The 18,903-nt window shown below is 38.7% G+C and overlaps 1 protein-coding gene across 1 annotated transcript in view; it reads left to right on the top strand.

Moving 5' to 3' along the window:
* The first annotated feature begins 17,960 nt into the window (after positions 1 to 17,960).
* Positions 17,961 to 18,903, top strand: part of BIN1 (bridging integrator 1) — a 98,082-nt gene continuing 97,139 nt past the window's right edge. The window contains exon 1 of the mRNA XM_082311509.1: positions 17,961 to 18,049. Coding sequence (XP_082167635.1) covers positions 17,966 to 18,049 — 84 coding nt within the window. The 5' untranslated portion in view covers positions 17,961 to 17,965. The remainder of the gene's footprint in view (positions 18,050 to 18,903) is intronic.

Consider the following 18,903-nt stretch of genomic DNA (forward strand, 5'->3'; position numbering starts at 1 on the left):
TGTTACACTGCTTTGTCATAAGTCAGCTACTCAGTGAGTCTATTTGAGAGCAAGAGGATTACTATATAATATGTGAAAATTAGCTGCATTTATGAGTTTGTGTTTTCCTGTTTCTTGTACTCCAGTGTTTTTTAAAAGTTTCCACCTAACATTGAAATTATGAGATCATTTTTCTCTTGTCTGTAAAAACATTTACTCTACATGTATTAAAAAATTAATGCAGTAATATGAAAAGTAAAGATAGAAAAATTACAATTTATGTCACTTTCTTTAGACTCTACAGAACAATTAAAAATGTATCCAAACATAATCCCCATAAAATGTTTCTGTATAATTTTAACAAAAAATTAAGAATCTTGAAAACACGAGTTTAAATGTCACATTGTAGAGTTATGGTTATGAACCCAGACGTTGTCCTCATCACCAAAGCAGCTGAGTGGAATAGCACAAGCCACTTTCACTGTTCCAGCTATGTTTGTTCTATGCCAAAACCAAATGTAAATAATAAAAATGAAGTAGTTGTTACATTTTTATCATTTAATTAAAGTATTACTATTACTACCTTCACAGTTCTTCAACAGTAAGAACTGGAAACTTCCCATTATAACGTGCTGAACCCATAGGTAGGTGCACAGTTGCCTTCTGTAGGATGGAGATGTGACTACTGAAGTATTTGGAGGTTTTTTTACTATCTAGCATCTAATACAAAGAGTGGACACCTGAAAGGGTTTTTTTTAATTATTATTTTATTTTTCCTATGACAACTAACAGAAAAGTCTCTCTTGCATGATACTTTAGTCTTCAGATAACTTTAGTATCACTGCACTAACCTTACGTTCTCATTTTTGAGAGAAACCATATGCTTTGGGACCATGTTATGCCTTGAACAACACTCAAACCTGCATATCTAATATGAAATTAACTATTTAATTATGTATAGTTAACTGTTTACATGTCAGGCTCTGACTGTTGTTTGTGAGGCAGTTTATGTACTGATAATCGTAAGCTTTTCAGACATACGCAGAGTTAGAAAAAAGTTGTGCAACTCAGTTTTTAAAACGATGACATTTTTCTTTGCTTATCTAGCTATAAGAAGTCAAACACAGGTTACAAATTAAATAACACACTGTAGTTCTAATGGTGTACGTGAAATTCCACATAGCTAACTATTACAGTCACTTTGTTGTAGTATGTTGGTTACTTTTTGTGGTGCCTTTTCAAGGTCTTGACAAAAGAAAAAAAAATCTCCTTTGTATGGATCTCATGTATAAAATAATAACACTAAACAAAATTGATCTGATCTGTGAGAAGATTAAATGTTTACATGATGACTTTAAAATGCTAATCCTGTATTGAGCACATCTATGTACTATAAGAAAAACAAGTAATCTGTGGAGGTTTTTTTTCCTTGAATGACCTTCGTTCTGATGCTGTTTTCCAGGGCTTCACATTATTCCCTTTTTTTTTTTTTTTCTTTCCCATTGTTATTTCCAATTGTCCCCATCTTAAATAGAATGAAGAGAGTTTCCAGAGCCAGCTGACATCCCAAAGGAGATGTTTTGCAAAAGGTCTGTTTAAGAGTCTGCGGATTTGATTCCATAACTGCCTGTTTTTGTTGACTTGGGGACCTAAAAGCCCAAGCCTTGAATCCAAATTTGGATTTATATGGTGCCTTCCTTTTGTGTTGTCGTAGCATCATTAGAAACACCAGTCATTGCTATGTTGCAGTACATCTGCTACTTGGTATCAGTCCCTAAGTAAAACATCACTGTAGAAGAGGGAAGAGGCATTCTAAAATGCTCTTTAAAGCATTTGAATTTTTTCATGAAAACAGAAAGGCTGTGATTTGTTTTAATAGAGCATATATCCATGTAAGTTGTCTTTTATACATAATAAAATATTTATACAGAATTTACAAGTCCTGGTTCTCATTTTAATTGCTATTTATAATTGCGTTTTCTTTAGCATCTTTAAAGTGTTTAACTTGTTGGATAGAACTGGAAGATTCACTGCTACATGGGAAATTACTAGTTCAGCTAGAAAAGATGGGGATTCGTACAAGAATTTAAGGTGTGTAATGACTTGGCTGAAGGAGAGGTAATATTATATTAAGAGTACTGTCATTCTGGAGGAAAGTTACTGGCAAAGTTACTCAAGAAATACCCTAGGACTGATTTTAATGTAACGTTTTGATTAATGATAATTGCTTAATACATAGAATAGTATTAATGATATAAAAAGTGAAGGCATAAAGTTATTAAAAAAAAAAAAAAACAACCCAGAATGTAATAGAGATGGGATGGAATTCAATAGCAAAAGACATGTAGGTAGGGAATAAAAAGAATTTATTTGAGGAGCTCACCAGTTGAAAATGAAATATGTAGAGGAAGACCTAGGTAATCACAGATGACTAGAAATTGCAGACGTGTTGGAGTAATGAAAAATACAGCCTAGAATGTATGAGATGAAGTATCTCTGATAGAGATTGGGGAAGAATAGGTGAGAATGCATCTTAAGCACTGTGTACAGTGTGGTTATGTGTTCAAAAAAGGTGGAGTTTGATTTGAACAGGTAAGGCAACTACTAAGATTATCAGGTTAATAAAGTTTCTGTGAGTGGAGAAAGGGTAGTACTACAGTGCTTTTTGCTCTGCCTCCCTGTGATTTAAGCAGACCACAGGCTTGCAAGTCAAGCCCTGGCACATCTGGAAGCTGTGTAACCATGGGCTTAGGAGAACTTGTTTGTTGGATGCAAAACTGTGCTGGCTTGATTAAGCTCCTTCCTGTTAGCTTAGATAACAGCAGAAACATGGATGTCTGCGAGAGACTAAATGTATCCTCAAAAATATTCACGTAGTTAGTCTAGAAAAGTGACTATTGAGAGAGGAGATAAATGTTCTCTTCAAATACTTTCGAGTTAAGGAGTTTACTCCTTAAGGTAAAGGGCAATGCTTGCCCAAAACAAGTATCACCAGCTAGCAATGAATAAACTGGTGTAGAAAGTTTCAAGCCATCAGGAGAACAAGAGTTTAGAATAAAGTCACTGTGAGAAATGGTGAAGACAAAAAAAAAAAAAAAAAAAATCTCCAATTAGCCAGGGAATGATGGAGCATGGTGAAAAGAATTCTATGAAGTGATTGTGTAACTAGAATCACTGTATTCAGTCAGTCTGTTCTCTGTTTTTTCTTACTCTGTTGTAGGTACATAGGCGTGGAAGGAATCTTTGAGGTCAATGTGAAGTAGTCACAACTCCAGCAAAGTTGTATGCCAGTGGTGAATGAAACTTATGAGTTCCTTAAATCCCCCGGCATTGATGTGGCTGTGAAGATGGAGAGTAGCATGCCTGGCAGCTGTGAACATGCGAGAAGTAGGCGCTGGGGGTGTTTGGAGCTAGAAAGAGAAGTGTTGTGCTGTCACCCACAGGACTGGGGAAGGGGAGTAGGGGGGTGCAGAGTGGAGGCTTTGGGGCTATACCAAATAGATAATCTATGAAAGCATACATGAGATCAGAGCTAAGGAACTGGAAATGGGAGTTGTGGGCTGCATGTAGGATGGGGGAGGATGAGAGAAATGGGATGAGGGAAGAGCAGTTTGGGTGCCTGATGTGTGTGCTATTTGCACCATATACCAAAAAAAAAAAAAAGGCCACTGCTGGTTTTGATCATTGAATTTTTTCCTTCCTATGTTATGTTGTCACATAATGTTCATAACTTAAAAAAATGCTATCATGTAATTACTAAAGATTTACATCTTTGGTAATGCCAAACTTCCCCTGTGCGTGCCCAGAGAAAGACTCTGAAGGGATCTAACAAATCACTAATTCTCGGTGTTCCACAACAACGTTAGCTTGCACAGGCAGGCTCCCATGGAGGCAGATGCATTGGAGGGTTTTTCACCTCCTGAAGTGTCAATAGAGGATTGAAAAGCAGATGCTAAGATGATTTAAAATGCTACCAAGTTATAGTCATAGCACTGTACAGCTACTCTAGGGCAGATGTAAATACATATGCCAGTACGGTCACTATGGAAGACAAGTCCAACTGGTGTTACACATTGGAGCCTTCTGATTTTTGCAAGGTGATCGTCTGTGTTATGGACTGTATATATTGAAGCAAGATGAACTGTGGTTCACTGGAATGTGTGTTGGAAAATATTAGGGAAGAGGTCCAAAGTTGCTGCATATTTCTTATTCATATATAGGTTTTAATCTAAATTTTACACAAGCAGCAGTAAATAATTAAGTTAGATGGGAAGGCATGAGTAGTAACTATTTTAATACCCGATCATTTTAAAAATATATTTTTTTATATATATATGCACAAAAAAAAATCTTCTGTGATTAATACACACATTCACATCTTTTTCCCTTTTGAAGAAAATAAGTAAACGTATATCCAGAGCTTGCAAATATTATTTATTCCGTGTTCATGCTAAATTAAAAACAAACAAACAACCCCCCCCAACCCAGCAAATTAAAACATGTAGATGTCATGTGGGTATTTTAAAAATAATTTTATCTTAGAGTTCCCCCTATGGTTTCCAAAGTAATTTTCTTCAAGGAAACCACTGAAAGCACTACACTGTGGTTTTGGTACCACTAGATGGTGCTGCCTTTATAGAATTCCTTAGTAAAAGTCCGTGATTATGTATCATCTATGGAAACAACCCCCAACTATAGCTAAAAGCAATGTAATTACTATAGCTTCTTATAGATAGAGGAGTTCTGTTATACTTGTTTGCAAAGGACTCTTAGCCCTTGTATGTGTAAGTGTCCTCAATTTGTGTTCATCTTTTGCATATGCTTGCTTAAAATGAGAATTTGCATATAGCAAATAGTTCAGTATGTCCAAAGTTTCACATAGGCCTTGTTAGAGAAAATGCAGCCGTTGCAGTCCTGTCTGCCTTCTGCTGAGACTTATCTTTAGCAGAGTTTGTTAATCACTGAGCTTCAACACTCTACCTGCTATCATGCAAAATTCAAAATAAAGACAGTTCCTATTCTGAAGAGATTACAGTCTAGGTGAGATAAGAGTAAAGAAGACAGGAAATAATTGAGGGGGGTATTTTCCTTGTTTCAGGCCCCGTTGTAAATTTCAGTCCTGCAGTGCAGTAAATAGCAGATCTTTTGACATCATTGAAAGAGTATTGTATGAACCTTGGCAATGTTTGAAACATCCTGTTTGCTGCGAAGTGTTTATCTAGTTGGGAAACAGTTAAATTGAAGCGTAAACTCACTGAAGCATCCCACTTTACTCAGATAAAAGGAAGGCTGGAGTCAGGGATTTTGGAAGGAAGTGTCTAAGGGATAAACAACTGCAAGAGAATATTTGCCGCAGTTAACTTTCAGGATAAGATGTGCTTTATTGTTTCAAATCAGTCAAATGTAGAATTGGTGTTTAAACCAGAAGCTGAAAGGTGTAAGCAGATTGTTCAGATTGCATTGTGTCTGTATTTTTGAGAGGAAAAAATGGAAAAATTTGGGAGTATGAATAAGACATTTTTCTTAAAGGCAAAAAGTTGTGTGCTTTCCCCTATGCAGGACATGAGCTATGAAATTGCCCAACTTTGCCCAAGTTAACCATTATTTTTTCAGAAAGCAAGTTGCTCAGGCAACTTCAAGAAACCAGTAAGCGATGGTAGCTGTTTGGGATGCATTTGAAGTAGGTTAAATTTCTTTGTCTGCAAAGTGCAGATAAGGATTTGCATTCAGGTTGTCACTCCTCAGCTGAACTGCAGAAAGTCGGGGGGGGGGGGGTGGGTGCTCGTAGCACCCTGACAAATACAAAATAATGCAACCAACCTGCAACAAAGAATACTTAAGCGAAGTTGTATTGTCGTGAGCTGGGAGTATGCACACAGGCAATTACCAAACTGACCTGATACGCATTATCTTAATCATTTGTCTGAATATTAGCATTTACGGAAGATTTGTACAGTTTAAAGTGCATGCTGGGACACAAACTGGAAAAGGTATAATATTACGAGATAAAGCAATGCCCATATGAAAGTATTTCATACAGGACATATATTAAAAAAAAGCCATACAAAAGCAAATAACTGTTACAAGTGGTCTGAAAAATAGCATCATGTGATATCTTTCTCAATAGCAAATGTTGATGTTCTTACAATTAGGAAGAATGCCAACATATGAAGGCCATTTTTTGGAAGTGTTTCTGGGAAATGTCAAAGAACTGTAGGCACAGAACATAACTAACATGCTAAAGGAACTGTTGATGGAGAAATGTGTAATACATCGAGGTTGACACATCTACAATTACAGCAATCTAGTCTTAAATAAAAAGTCAGTTTATTTAGGATAAAAGAAATTGTAACATGGAAAATCTAGGATGTACAATTAAGCAAAACACCTACAATGTACATTAAAAATGCTAATTTATGATAGAAAATAAATCTTTGACCTGGGTCTAAGGGATGCTGATAAGAAGGGATGCTTAAGAACTTTCCTCCAATACGTTCTTAGATAATATCATAAGATTTCAGCCATGTTTACATTAGCAGCTACGTTCCTTTTGGCAATTGGTTATCAGCTGCTTGTTTTTCTAACAAACAACTGAATTAGTGCTTACCTTGGTTTACAATTGCAGGTGTAGACAAAGAGAAGATTAAAAAACATTTAGACAAGTCTCTCTTACTCTCAGTAGCTCAGCTTGTGAAGGTCTTTGTCTCCTTTATGCAGATAGGGGTAACTGCTTGAATTTGCCTGAAGATTCCCAAATACTGCAGAGATAGTCTCATCCCGGATGGAAAAAGGAAGCATTAACTCTAGATGATTAGAGAATCAAAAAGGTATGTGGGGAATTAGTTACACATATCTGGAAGGGCTTGGTTAAAAATCTTCATCTAAGATACCACTGAAAAGGCAATCAGTATTTCACTATCACATTTATAGATGCTTCTTTTATGTTATTGTCACAAATTCATAGATAATAAATACATGATAACTCTATCAAGCACCAGTTATTTTAAGACGAAGTTGTATGAAATAACATACAATTCTTTTCACACAGAATGTAAGCACCAAATTCATCCAAGAAATAATCATTTACTAGTTGCTGGTCAGCTTAGTTTTGCAATATAAATAGGTATCAGCACCAGAAAGTGTGGGCAGGCATTTGTCTCGCTTCTATCCTACATTGTATTTTAAAAAATCCCAACTGTTGCAAATTTCTGAGACATTAACCTCAGCTGGCAAAGCTTTCTAATTCATATCGTGATGCAGTTGATCAATCACCTTCTCACCAGCTAAGACTGCAGTTAATGGCTACATTTATCCATTCATTGGCTATGTGAGATTAAGTTGACACAGGAAAGATCTGATCTGGTCATGGTACTCTACCAAAGCAAATGTCTCTCATGTTTCTGTGCTTGCAAGACTGTAGGTTTTAGGCCCACAGTGAACAATTTTAGTATGCCGAATTCCACTTTCTGCATCTTCTGATGTTGGATCTTCTTGATTGATAGGGCATTATTGGCGAATGTATAGTAGAGATTAACGTTTTAATCTGTCATGACACTGGGCCACATTGGAATGCAAGAGTAGTACTTGTAATTACTGCAATTATGTTGATGTATAATTTCGTATTATATGCATTTATAATTGTTTTTACACCTAATGTTGGCATTTCACCACATAATACTGTGGGAGAGGGCAAATGCAAGTTATGCAATTATTTGGCTAGAAAAAATTACAAATAGCGCCATATCCTCATTTAACTGGCACAGCAAATAATGGTCTATTAATGAGTTTCTGCCATGAGAAGTGATAACATATCAATTGTTCAATTCAGGCAAAATAAAGATTAATTAAATTGCAGAAAAATGTATGGTGGATGGGGAATAATCTTATGTTTCCCAGATGATGGGTTAGGTCAGGGTCCTAAGGCTTTTCCACTGTATTGGCTATGTCTCAGTGGAGAAAATCTTTCCTAGGTCACTTCGCTTCACTTTTATGACTAGTATTTCAACTGCATAGTGTTAGAAAGAAATTAGGAGAAAAGAGTTCATTATTTCTGAGATATCTTTAAGATAGTGCAACAAGTGGAAGCACCCTCCAGTTCTTTATTGGTTATCAACATGTACTTGACATCTGAAGTTTGGAAGTCTAATGTTGGACAATTTGACTGGAACAGTGATGTTTAGCCTCAGGACCAGGGAACGATGAGAATCCATTATTTATTTCTCAGGGATTTGTAAAGAAGGACTAAACCAAGGAAGCCTATTGTGTCATGCTTTAATGTTTTTATAGAGTAAGAACTGCTAGCTAGAAGATACTTTGCTTGGTTGGTTTATGTGATTCTGATGGGTGTTTTTGGTGACTGGTGTTTTTGTAACCAAGAGGCCAAGAGAAACAGATATCCAAGACAGCAATGATTCAGTATATTTTTTGTAATCAGCTGGACATTCCTACAGGATGGGTAGGAACCTGTAGTTGCAAGAGAACGGGGGATTAGTACTTGTTGTGTCCAAAGAACACTCTCTATCCTTCCATATCAATGAGCAAGAGCCTGTAAAATATATTTTTTTAAAAAGAGCATAGCTGATCTGATTAGCTTTATCAAAACATGTCTAGGGCACAATTCCATCCCATATGGTATAAAACCAAAAATTGGTGTGTTTATATATATCTTTTCTGATATTTATATAAGTAGATGAAGACTTGTTTGCTGTGAGTTTTGTGGATAGGATAATTAATTAAATGCCTCCAGGAAACATTTCATTAATGACAAGGTCAAACCTTCTTGTTCTCCCCCCTAAAAAAAGCTTCCTATATACAATGGGAATATGTAATTTCAGTAGGAAGGAATAGTATGGTTTCTAGGATTATCACACCCTATGAGGCTATGAGTAGATGTAGTATTGGTAGGATTTGCAACAGACTCATACCTATTTGTTGCTCTGTCCAGGGAATGTAGGATTGCTTGCCTTGCTAAATATTTACCATGAAAGTCTTGGTGAACCTGGAGCACGTTGGCATGCTAGGAAGGGATATTCTTGTTTTTTAACACTCATGATCTCAGAAGATCTGCCAGTAGGTATACATCCAGAGGATAATGCTGTGCGAGATTATTCCTATCCAGGCAGTTTGCTTTGTCTTGCTGTGAGGGAGCTCACTAGTGTTACGGAGACCAAAAATACTGTTCTCTTATAATAGTTGCCTTTTGGGTTTCTGTTTGCTACCAGTTTCTGGAAGCTAAATATGAGTAGCTACAGTATGCAGTGGCTTATTTTCTCATATCTATTTGTGGATATGAAGTCTACTGCAGCTTACAGTAGTGTGACAACAACATTAGAGGTATAAGCAAGCTAATGACCTCAGTGAAGCAGGAGTAGATGAGGAATAGTCTCTTCCAGATCCCCAGAGCTAGAATATAGAACAACTAAATCCTTTGGACTTGAAAAGATCAGATCAGAACTGAGAATTTCTTTTTTTCTTTTTTTGTTTTTTTTTTTTTTTTTTGTCATAAGACATTCAAAATTTCTAAAATCACAACACTTGTCTAAATGGTATCTGGGGAAAAAAATGTGTAAATGCAAAAACCATACAGACCGAGTGGGAGGAATTAGATGAGTTTATGATTTTGCTCTTTTTTTTTTTAATGATGACAGACATTTTTTGGATGTTGGTTTGAAATAAAATATTTGCAATAAGCAGTTTCTCTTTCATTCCTCTCCTTCCATATAAGAGGAAATTACTGGTTGGAAAAATGTTGTTTTGAGAAAGGGGAGGGGAACGTTAGCAGTAGCTTGTATAGCTTATTTTCACAGTTTCAGGTTCCCATTTCAAGTAAGAATTTATCTCACATATTTTCAGGCAGGTTCCTTTGTTTCCTTAAAGGTATCAGATGATGACAGGGAATGGAAATATCAAGGGCTTTCCTTCATGGAATGTGGAGTACCTCTATTTGGGTATTTCTGGTTATTTTCAGTTTGTTATTTTGACTGAAATGTCTATGTGAGCATTGTAACCCATGAAATTTTCTTCCTTTATAGGTACTGGCTTTTGGGAAGTTCAGCAAAACTTCTGACTAGTCAAACTCTCTCCCTTTGGCTAAGGTGTTAGAAGCTCAAGCTTCAGGCATAGACACATCCAGGTTTAGTGCACACATTCAGCCCAGGGCTGTGCACAAGAAGTTTGATCTGGTTTATCAGAATTAGCTGGTTAAATGAGGTTAGTCTGGCACCATGCAATCATTTTGGACCAAGTAACTTCAGTTCTGTGGAACATCTGCCTGGATGTGGAGATGTGAGATTGCCTCCTCATTTTTTGCTGCTCGTTCTTGACTTTTTGCAATATAGAAACTAAATTTATCTTTACCTTCATATCCAAGAGAGAACTATCACGTCTCATGTCTTCCTTTAGCTTATGACTCAATGTCACTATCTTCAAAGTATGCAGGGAAAGAAATGACTGTGAATGCCTTAAAATAAACAAAAATATTGAAGCAATGGCTTAATTCTCCTTTCCCTTCTTTGTTTCTGAGTTTTTGGGTTCAGATTTTGAAGTTTTCTTCCTGTTTGGAAATCTATTCATGTGATTCCAAAAGGTGGAGTTTTGAGAGAACGTCCTGTATTGCAAAATTCCTAGTAAAGATGTTGAGATGCTGCAACATTTCCAGACTTGTTCTTTGGCTTTCAGAGTAAAGTAGTAGAAATAGCATGCATTGCCATCACTTGTACAGTGACATGTTAAGAAAAAGTTTCACAATTTTAAGATGTTTGGTTGGTTTATCTGGTAGAGTTGCCTTGTTTCAAAATAGAGTTTGGAAGCAAAACAGAAATTTAGCTTGACATTTATGTTTATTCCTTCTAGCATGCTGATGACCCTGATATCTGTATACACAAGGCTGTGACTCATTAAACTGTTGAGGATGCTTCCTTTAAGACTCTGTAAATGTTTTCTGCTAAATTTGGCAGGGACACTGCAAGATGTCAGAGCACTGAATGACATGTAAAACTGTCACATGATCTGTGAAGAGAAACATATCAATTCTAACTAGGTGACCCTCAATTCTAAGTCTCTATAGTATTCCATTGTCAATCATGGATCAAATATTTGTCTATGAATAAAAGAAAACTGGTAATTTACCAAAGTTGGAAACAGCTAAGTACCTGCAACAATTGAGTACAGTATTTAGAATTTAGGTAAGAGTCCAGGTTAGAATAGCGAAGAGCTGTTCACATTAAAAACCATTTTGATGGGATCGTCTGCTCTTTTCCTTCAGAATGGCTTACGCGTCATTCCTGTTTCTCACTAAATCTTTATGAGAGGCTTTAACAGAGTTGATAAAGCCAGCTGGTGGAAATGGCTGAGCTGTTACAGGTAAGAATCATTTTTTTGCATTTGTCTGTGTTGTATTTTCTGCAGTTCGGTCCTGGTTCAGGACTAGGAAAACACTATTATAAATGTCAGTAATTATTAATTAGAATAGATTGTATAGTAATGGTGATTGAATATGTGCGGAAAACTGCGCTTGCCCAAAGCAGAAAGTTACCGTCCTTGTTTTCTGAAAAATCAAATCCCAAACACCAAAAGCAAAGAGCTGGATAGTTTTGAAAACTGAAAAAATCTGAAATGATAGTGAGCTTACAGTAAATGAAGGTGAGATAGCTCTTGTAAATAATTCGTAGCGAATAAGTCACTCAGTTTTGTTACCAAGGAAATGAAATGAGGCGATCAGTAAAGGGAAGCAAGGAGGAAGACATTGCAACTGGGACAACAGTTACCATTACATAAATCTACCTGGTATGGTTATTGCCAATGTGAAACCTTGTGGAAGTATGTTTTATGTAAAATATTTTCTGGATTTCACTGATGTTTTGTGCTGTTGATATGGTATCCTGGTGATACGACATCCTTTGTGTGATTCCACCAGATGGGCCATGTGTTCTACCATAGCTATAGATGGGGATAAACTGGCCCACCTATTAGAGTATATAATTAATTTCCATTTTAAAAATATTTTAATAAACAGTAGAAGGCTTCCAGAATTCTCAGAATAATTTCCAAAGCAAGCACACGATTCACTTACCTGCTCCTGTGTTGATGGATGATAATGAAAACCAAAAAATATTTGTTTCATATGTGCCAAATCCTTTCTTTTCCCGCACAATGAGGTACATACATAGACATTTTGGTAAGTTTCTTGGAAGTATATTTGTGCAAAGCTTATGGACCATTCCCATTCTTTCTCACTTCATTTATTAGTGAAGTGTAGCTAATCTGTGTCAAATTCAGGGCCTAAGATGACTTTGTGGTGGCCAAATCCACACAGGCAGAAAAGAGAAAATAGCTACATGCAGCTGAATCAAGCATCCAAAATGGCACATGGATGGAAAAGAAATTTGTTCTGAATTTTGAAATTCAGTGAAAAATCTGCCGAAGTTTTGAAGTCCCAGTAAGATATATCATGAACACCACATAATTCTCAAGAATTCAAACAAGCTTGCAATCAAGGGACGGCCTTCAGTGAGATATGAGACAAAGTTTTAATGTAATTATTTCCTGCTCCTTCCCCTTTCTGGGGGGGGGGGGGGGTGAGTCTTTTTGAACTAGACTGGCAAAGCTCTCAGTTTTGGAGCCTTCCCTGTGCTATGGTAGCAGGTATTTTTTTGTGTTTGGGACACGAGAAGAGCCACTTAGGTATCATCTTCTCTTTCTCATAACAAGATAGTGAAGAGATTCAACAGAAGTTGTGAGTTTGAGAGATGTGGGAGAGAACACCTTCTGGATGCTATGTTTAAATCAAAGTTGTTTCATCTTGCTTTTGTTTTAAGGGACAGAACACATAATCACCGAGGTTTTATCTATTATTTTTATGGCAGAAACTTCCTAATCCTTCCCAGCACCATTCTGTGGGAGAACAAAGGGAGAGTTTGCCTGAGAATATAGTCAGTCAGAAAGGAATGCTAAGGCAAACTAGATAATGGTGAAACTGATGTCTGAATTACCCTTAATAATGTTATCAGGTTAAAAGGGAAGATAGAAGTCACCTTTGCAAGCTCTCCCTGAGTGTTGCCCCAGAAGAATGCATGATCTGCAATGGAAAGAAAAAAGTGAACAGGCTGTTTAAGGCAAGCAAGGTTGCAGTCAGAACTTGATTACATTTTGCTACATAATATATTTTGCATAATTTGTTGTTTTCAAGGTGTTGGATTGACTGTCTTAAATTAATTCTTCAGCTGATGTCACTAAAGCAAGGGAGTGGTGCTGGCAATGAGTGAGGCCAGCTGACTTTCAGTGACTTTCAGGCTAGAGTTAGAGCTAGAACAAGACTATGGCTCCAAACAACCAGAGACTTTGGGGTTGTTTAAAATGTGAACTTCAGCTTTGAATACAAACAAGAAATCTTGATTGAAATAGACTCATCTTGCATTATATTAGTACTCGGGGAGAAGGGCTTTAGAGTTCTTGGAATAATTTATTGCAAATAATATTATTTCATATGAATAGAAACATTTTAAGACTTCAATAATGATATATTTATATTTACCATAAACATCTTTAATGTTAATTAAAGCTCTACTAAATATTTTAAAAACACAATAATTATAAACTTAAAATCAGAACTCCTTGCTGAAAAGAAACAAAAATCAGTTTTACTGGGTTTTAATCTTCTCTGTAACTGAAACAGAGAATACGTACTTCTAGTTCCATGAATGGCAAAGACCACTACTATTGTCATTTTGAAATTATTTTATTAAAGAGTTTGCCACCAGTAGCGGGAAAGCAGATATATTTTGATTATCACAGCTTGTAGCTCTAAATACACAAGCTACAATTAAAAGGTTCAAGTCAGGGGGGAAAAAAAAGATATGTTAATGGACACATTGCTGAAATCACTCTTTAAAAAATAAAATTTTATACCAATTTAAATTAGGAATCAGGAAGAAAACATCTTGCTCCCAGATGGAAAAACTTGGCGAAAAAGTAATAATAAAAAAAAAAGAAAGAGATGTAACAACAATTTGTGCAATGAAGGGAATAAATTGTACCTAAACTACAAAATAATAGACTCCAACCCAGCAAGCACTTCAGCATATGCTTCATTGTAAACAGGTGAGCAGTTCATCTCTCTTTAATGAGACAACGGAGAAGTGAAATGCACTTGTGGGGCTGAGACCTAACATAAGCATTATTGACTAGAGTATTAATCAATTAAGAAAGCAATAAAAAAGCAATGTTAGGTACGTACATGTTAAATACGTGTGTTTGTGCTATCGTGTTTGACAGATTTGCCTCTTCCCTATGAACTGTGTAAATGAATCATATTGTCACCAGGGAGATGGACTACAGGTCGCTTTCATAACCCACCTGGCTTTGTCAACTTTAGCTATGTAAGCTATTCATCTAATCTCCCTCTGTAGCTAAGGGGGAAGGGAGATGTTTCTAGAAGCTGTTTTAGCTCTTATCATCCTTCGGAGGTACTGATTGCTCTCTTTCAGCTATAAGAGGGGCCTAGGTGACTCAGCTTAAATTAAACTAGACCTGTTTAGCTGGTTACAGTTAGGTGAAATGAAGTGTCCTAGGGTCTAGTGTTAGAATAGATAAGACAACCATGCAGATATTGAACACAGAGATGGATATAAGCATCAAGTTCTATTCCTTTTAACTCCAGTTGTGCAGAATCTGTCACTAACAGCTCTAAAAGGTTAGACAGCCCTGCCTCACAATGACACAAAGCACAAATGAATATAAGCACTAAGGTCCTAGCCTGTATGTTTATTACTATGTGCAGTCCTATTGACATATGAAATTATTTACATTTATAAGATTGTAAAAAACTGTAAGCTTGAGATCAGAACAATGGTGGATTGATGCGAGACCGAAACCTCTCCTGTCCACAAAGCAACAGTGTTCGCTTAGCTAAAATGGCTTATATGTTCCTTCAAATGCATAGCCACTCATAGTATGTGATGTTCACTGCGTCATGCTAGGTGAGTATCTTTTGCGACACACCTGGAGGCCGGCAAATGCTTTACAGCTTTGGTACTGATCCAATCAGGCACAGAAATAACTGGGAAATGACTCACCCTGAGAGGTGGACGCTTGCTGTTAATCTCAGCTTTTAAAATGTACACAGTTTGTCATCATTTTTCATTGTGGTGAATCTGTGTGTCTGGCCACTTTTGTTTCACAATTGTCTGATGTTTGCCATGGTCTCTCTTTCCAGCTCATGTGCTGCAGTCATTGGCGTTTCATTTGAAAGGACGTAATCAGAAAAAAATCCCTTCAAAACCAGTTTCACTGAAGAAAAGACCTAGGCAGGAGAAGCAAATATATGAGGTAGGGTGGAGAGGAATGTGTTCTGACCCTGAAACATCTGCTCTTTTAAACGTGATGTTACAAATGTTTAACCACATGTGCATCTTTCACTCTTAAAAGCTCAGCTAAGGAGGAGGAGATGGTGAGTAAGAGACAAAGAAAATGGGATATTAATTATGTTTCCAGATGATACTGAACGGTGAGATGCTGCAAAATTATAGATTATACTGGACAAGGAAAGTAATATGAAAATACCTAGTAAGGCTGAAATTAAGGGCAAAATGAGATGCATTTGGGACAAATACACAGTTATGTATCTACAGAAAAACACACAGAAATATGAATATTAAATGTAAAGCCAGAAAGGAATAGAATAAAATTGCAGTTTGCAATACAGTGTGGCAGCACAGGTATGCACACACTTGAGTCTGAATATGTCTTATATCACTGCACTTTTCTCATATACAACCGAAGCACATGCCTAAATATTTTACTGAATAGGAATAGTATGTCTACTAATGTAATTGAAGTATAGCATGGATTTAAACTGGTTTCTGAATGAGGACTTTTGTCATTTTTTTTTAAAAAAAAGCCATTGTCATAACAGGCAAGAAATGCAGAGGCACTATCTCACCCAGCCTCACAAAGAGGTGTTGGCAGGTTCTCTGCCCAGAGTTTCTAAGGCCTCTGGCAAGGCAATTCTTTTTATTCCAAGTTCTGAATTAACAGAAATAGTACTGAAGCAGAAATGAGAAACAATAAATGAAATATAAGATGAAAAATCTAGCCTAGCTCTCTCAAGTAATCACCTTCAACATTCTTCTGTTGCTTTAGATCGCAATAGTGAGTGCTGCACTACTCCCTATGTGTGTGAAACTCTGGAGATAACAGTCTTCATCTGGCAAAATAAAGACTGTGTGAAATCGTCTTGGGACACGGGTAGGTTTTGGTACCATCTTTCAATTAAAATAGGTGTAAGAGATGCAAGTCTCCATCTTAAAGGGAAATGCAAGTTCCTTAAATATCTAAATTGTCTGCAGAGCATTGGTTTGGCTGATACTGTCCCCAGGCGCTGTGTGCGTGCAGAGCAGATGTAAGCTCCCACAAAGAAGTAGTAAGATGAGTGTGCAGAAGCAGGCTAGGAAGGAAGCTTCCTCACCACCTGACTGAGCCCCCATGTGTGGAGCTGACAGAAGCTTTGGGGCCGAGTATGAATGAATAACGCTGCTGAGGTGGCTTCCTGTAGTCCAGGAAGAACTTTGTCCTGTCTTGCAAAGCTATAAGTTTCACGAAAGGTGTTTGCACAGTAGGTCTAGCAAAGCACGACTGAAGCCCTGTTGGGATGAAGGCTGCAGCATAGCTGCAGTGTATGCAGTCAGGAGGTCCAGGCTCACCGAAGGGGCTCAAGGGCAGGCAAGGGGCAGGCTGCATGTTTGGGCCAGGAGCAACAACACTGAAAAGCCGTTGAGTCACAGCTGAAGAATAATACCATACAGGCTAAGGTAGCAGGAATTCAGGGGAAGTTAGGCATATAAAGCCAGTGCTCTGTGCAGTCATGTTTAGTTTTCTTCCGGTAAATGCCCTGTCACTGCAATGTCTTCTGCAGCGGAGATGCACTAAGCACCTCACTCCGCTGTCACCATTACTCCCTAACGGGAACAGCCATCATGTGCAGCCATGCTGAATCCAAATTCGTGTGCAAATCCAAAAACATGTAAAAAGCTGCTATTCAGCTTTTCAAAGCACAAAGTTCTGTAAAGACATTAGCTAATTAGCCATCCTAATGTCCCTGTGAGAGAAGCTGAGCAATTGATTATTCCAGTTTTCAGAGAGACAGGGCTCAGGTGAAGGCGTTTACCTGTGTCCCATAACAGGCTGGTGCATTAAAGGATGAAATCTTCTGAGATTTCAGCTGGCTTTTTAAAATCAGGGTTTTGATTCACTTATACTCCCCCCAAGAATGTAAATTTCTCACTTGGTGTTTGTACAGACCCAGGAATAATTTGAAAAGTACTTTTGTTGTATAAATTTAAGAGTATGGACAATCAGAGATAAAAATTAGCGGTTCAAGCTGCTTAAAACAAGTAATAATGCTGTTTTGCTGCAGGATAAAAGACAACAGCAAATTCCCACCATCACCTATCTCGGATTAATCACTTGTTACCGCACAGCACCCTGTAACTGTGACTACTAACGAAGACTGATATGGCCATTAGCCGGCATCTCTAAGTAATGTTCCTCACTTGGCTGTTTTTAAGTATTAGTGGCTCGCTGCTCCGGTGTGGGGGGCCCCTCAGCGTCTCTCCCTCCCTCCTTGCGATGCTTCCCAGCTTTTCCCGCCCCGCCTGCCTCCTCTGGGCCAGGCTGCGGCGGGTTCCCCGCCGCAGCCTGGCCCAGAGGAGGCAGGCGGGGCGGGAAAAGCTGGCAAACACCTTCCCCCGCTTCTTCTCCCCCTGCCAGCAGCAGCATGGCAGACACGATGCCTAGCTGTGCTGCTGCTGCCACCTCCCGGGGCGAGGCGCGGCCCCTTTAAGGCGGCGCGGAGCGCACTGTCCCTTTAAAAGGCGGCGGGCGGGCGGGAGGCGGTGGCGGCGGCGGCCGGGGCCATCGCCTGCCCGCCGGGTTTTCCCCCCCTTCCTGCCGGCCCGTCGTTCGCAGCCGCCCGTTAAAAAGAGGAGGCAAGATGGCCGAGCTGGGCAGCAAGGGGGTCACCGCTGGGAAAATCGCCAGCAACGTCCAAAAGAAGCTGACGCGGGCGCAGGAGAAGGTAGAGGAGAGAGGGGGCCGCCGCCTCCTCCCCGGGATGCGGGGGGCGATGCGGGTACCGGGGATGCCACCCCTCCCCAAAGCAGAGATGCGGCTGCAGCGGCGCCTCTGCTTCCCCCGCCTCTCCGGGGGGCTGGCAGCTGCCTTCTCTGCCTGCGGATTTAGGGCCCCTTTGCATCCTGCGAATGCAAAATTTCGCAGTTGTGAGCTGTGAGGTTTTACCATCCGTCCGCACGCTCAGGATAAGCAGAAACATAGCATCGGATTCATCTGGGAGAGGGGAGGGAGGACAGAGCGCCGCACGTTTGTTTTAAATATGTAGATGCTTATTGTTTCAGCAGGAGGAGACCTTCGTTCTATGGTATTTAGGTTGTGCTTGATGCGGCAGTTTCAAGAGCAGAACTGTATTTTGCGATAGCGCTAAATATGTAACCTCAAAGACGGTGAGGAAAAGGAGATGGGCACTTGCTTCCTTATCTTCTAACAGCGTAGCATAATATTTGCTATTTGCTTTACTGACCTTGAGCTCCAGATTTTGGAATGGTGGTGAGGCAAAAACCATACTGTCTTTGAAGATTGTGCCGATGTCTGGTGAGGAGGGGTGTTTTCTGAATCCCGGGAGCCCTTTCGCTGCTCTCCACCCACCCCTGTGCCAGGAATATGCAATGGATACTTTTCATGTTCATCTCTCTGGCATGCTACATCTGATGCCAGATGCCTGCTCTGTGTAGGGATTATCGGACGTTTTACGCAGGGACATTGATCAGCTGCTTTTATTTCAGGCACGCTCATCTTCGTTTTCAGTGATTTGCTGTGAGATGACATTGACTGAATAAGGACTGGTGCATCTTCGAG

The sequence above is a fragment of the Platalea leucorodia genome (assembly GCF_965183815.1).
Source record: "Platalea leucorodia genome assembly, chromosome: 5".
Classification (NCBI taxonomy): Eukaryota; Metazoa; Chordata; class Aves; order Pelecaniformes; family Threskiornithidae; genus Platalea; species Platalea leucorodia.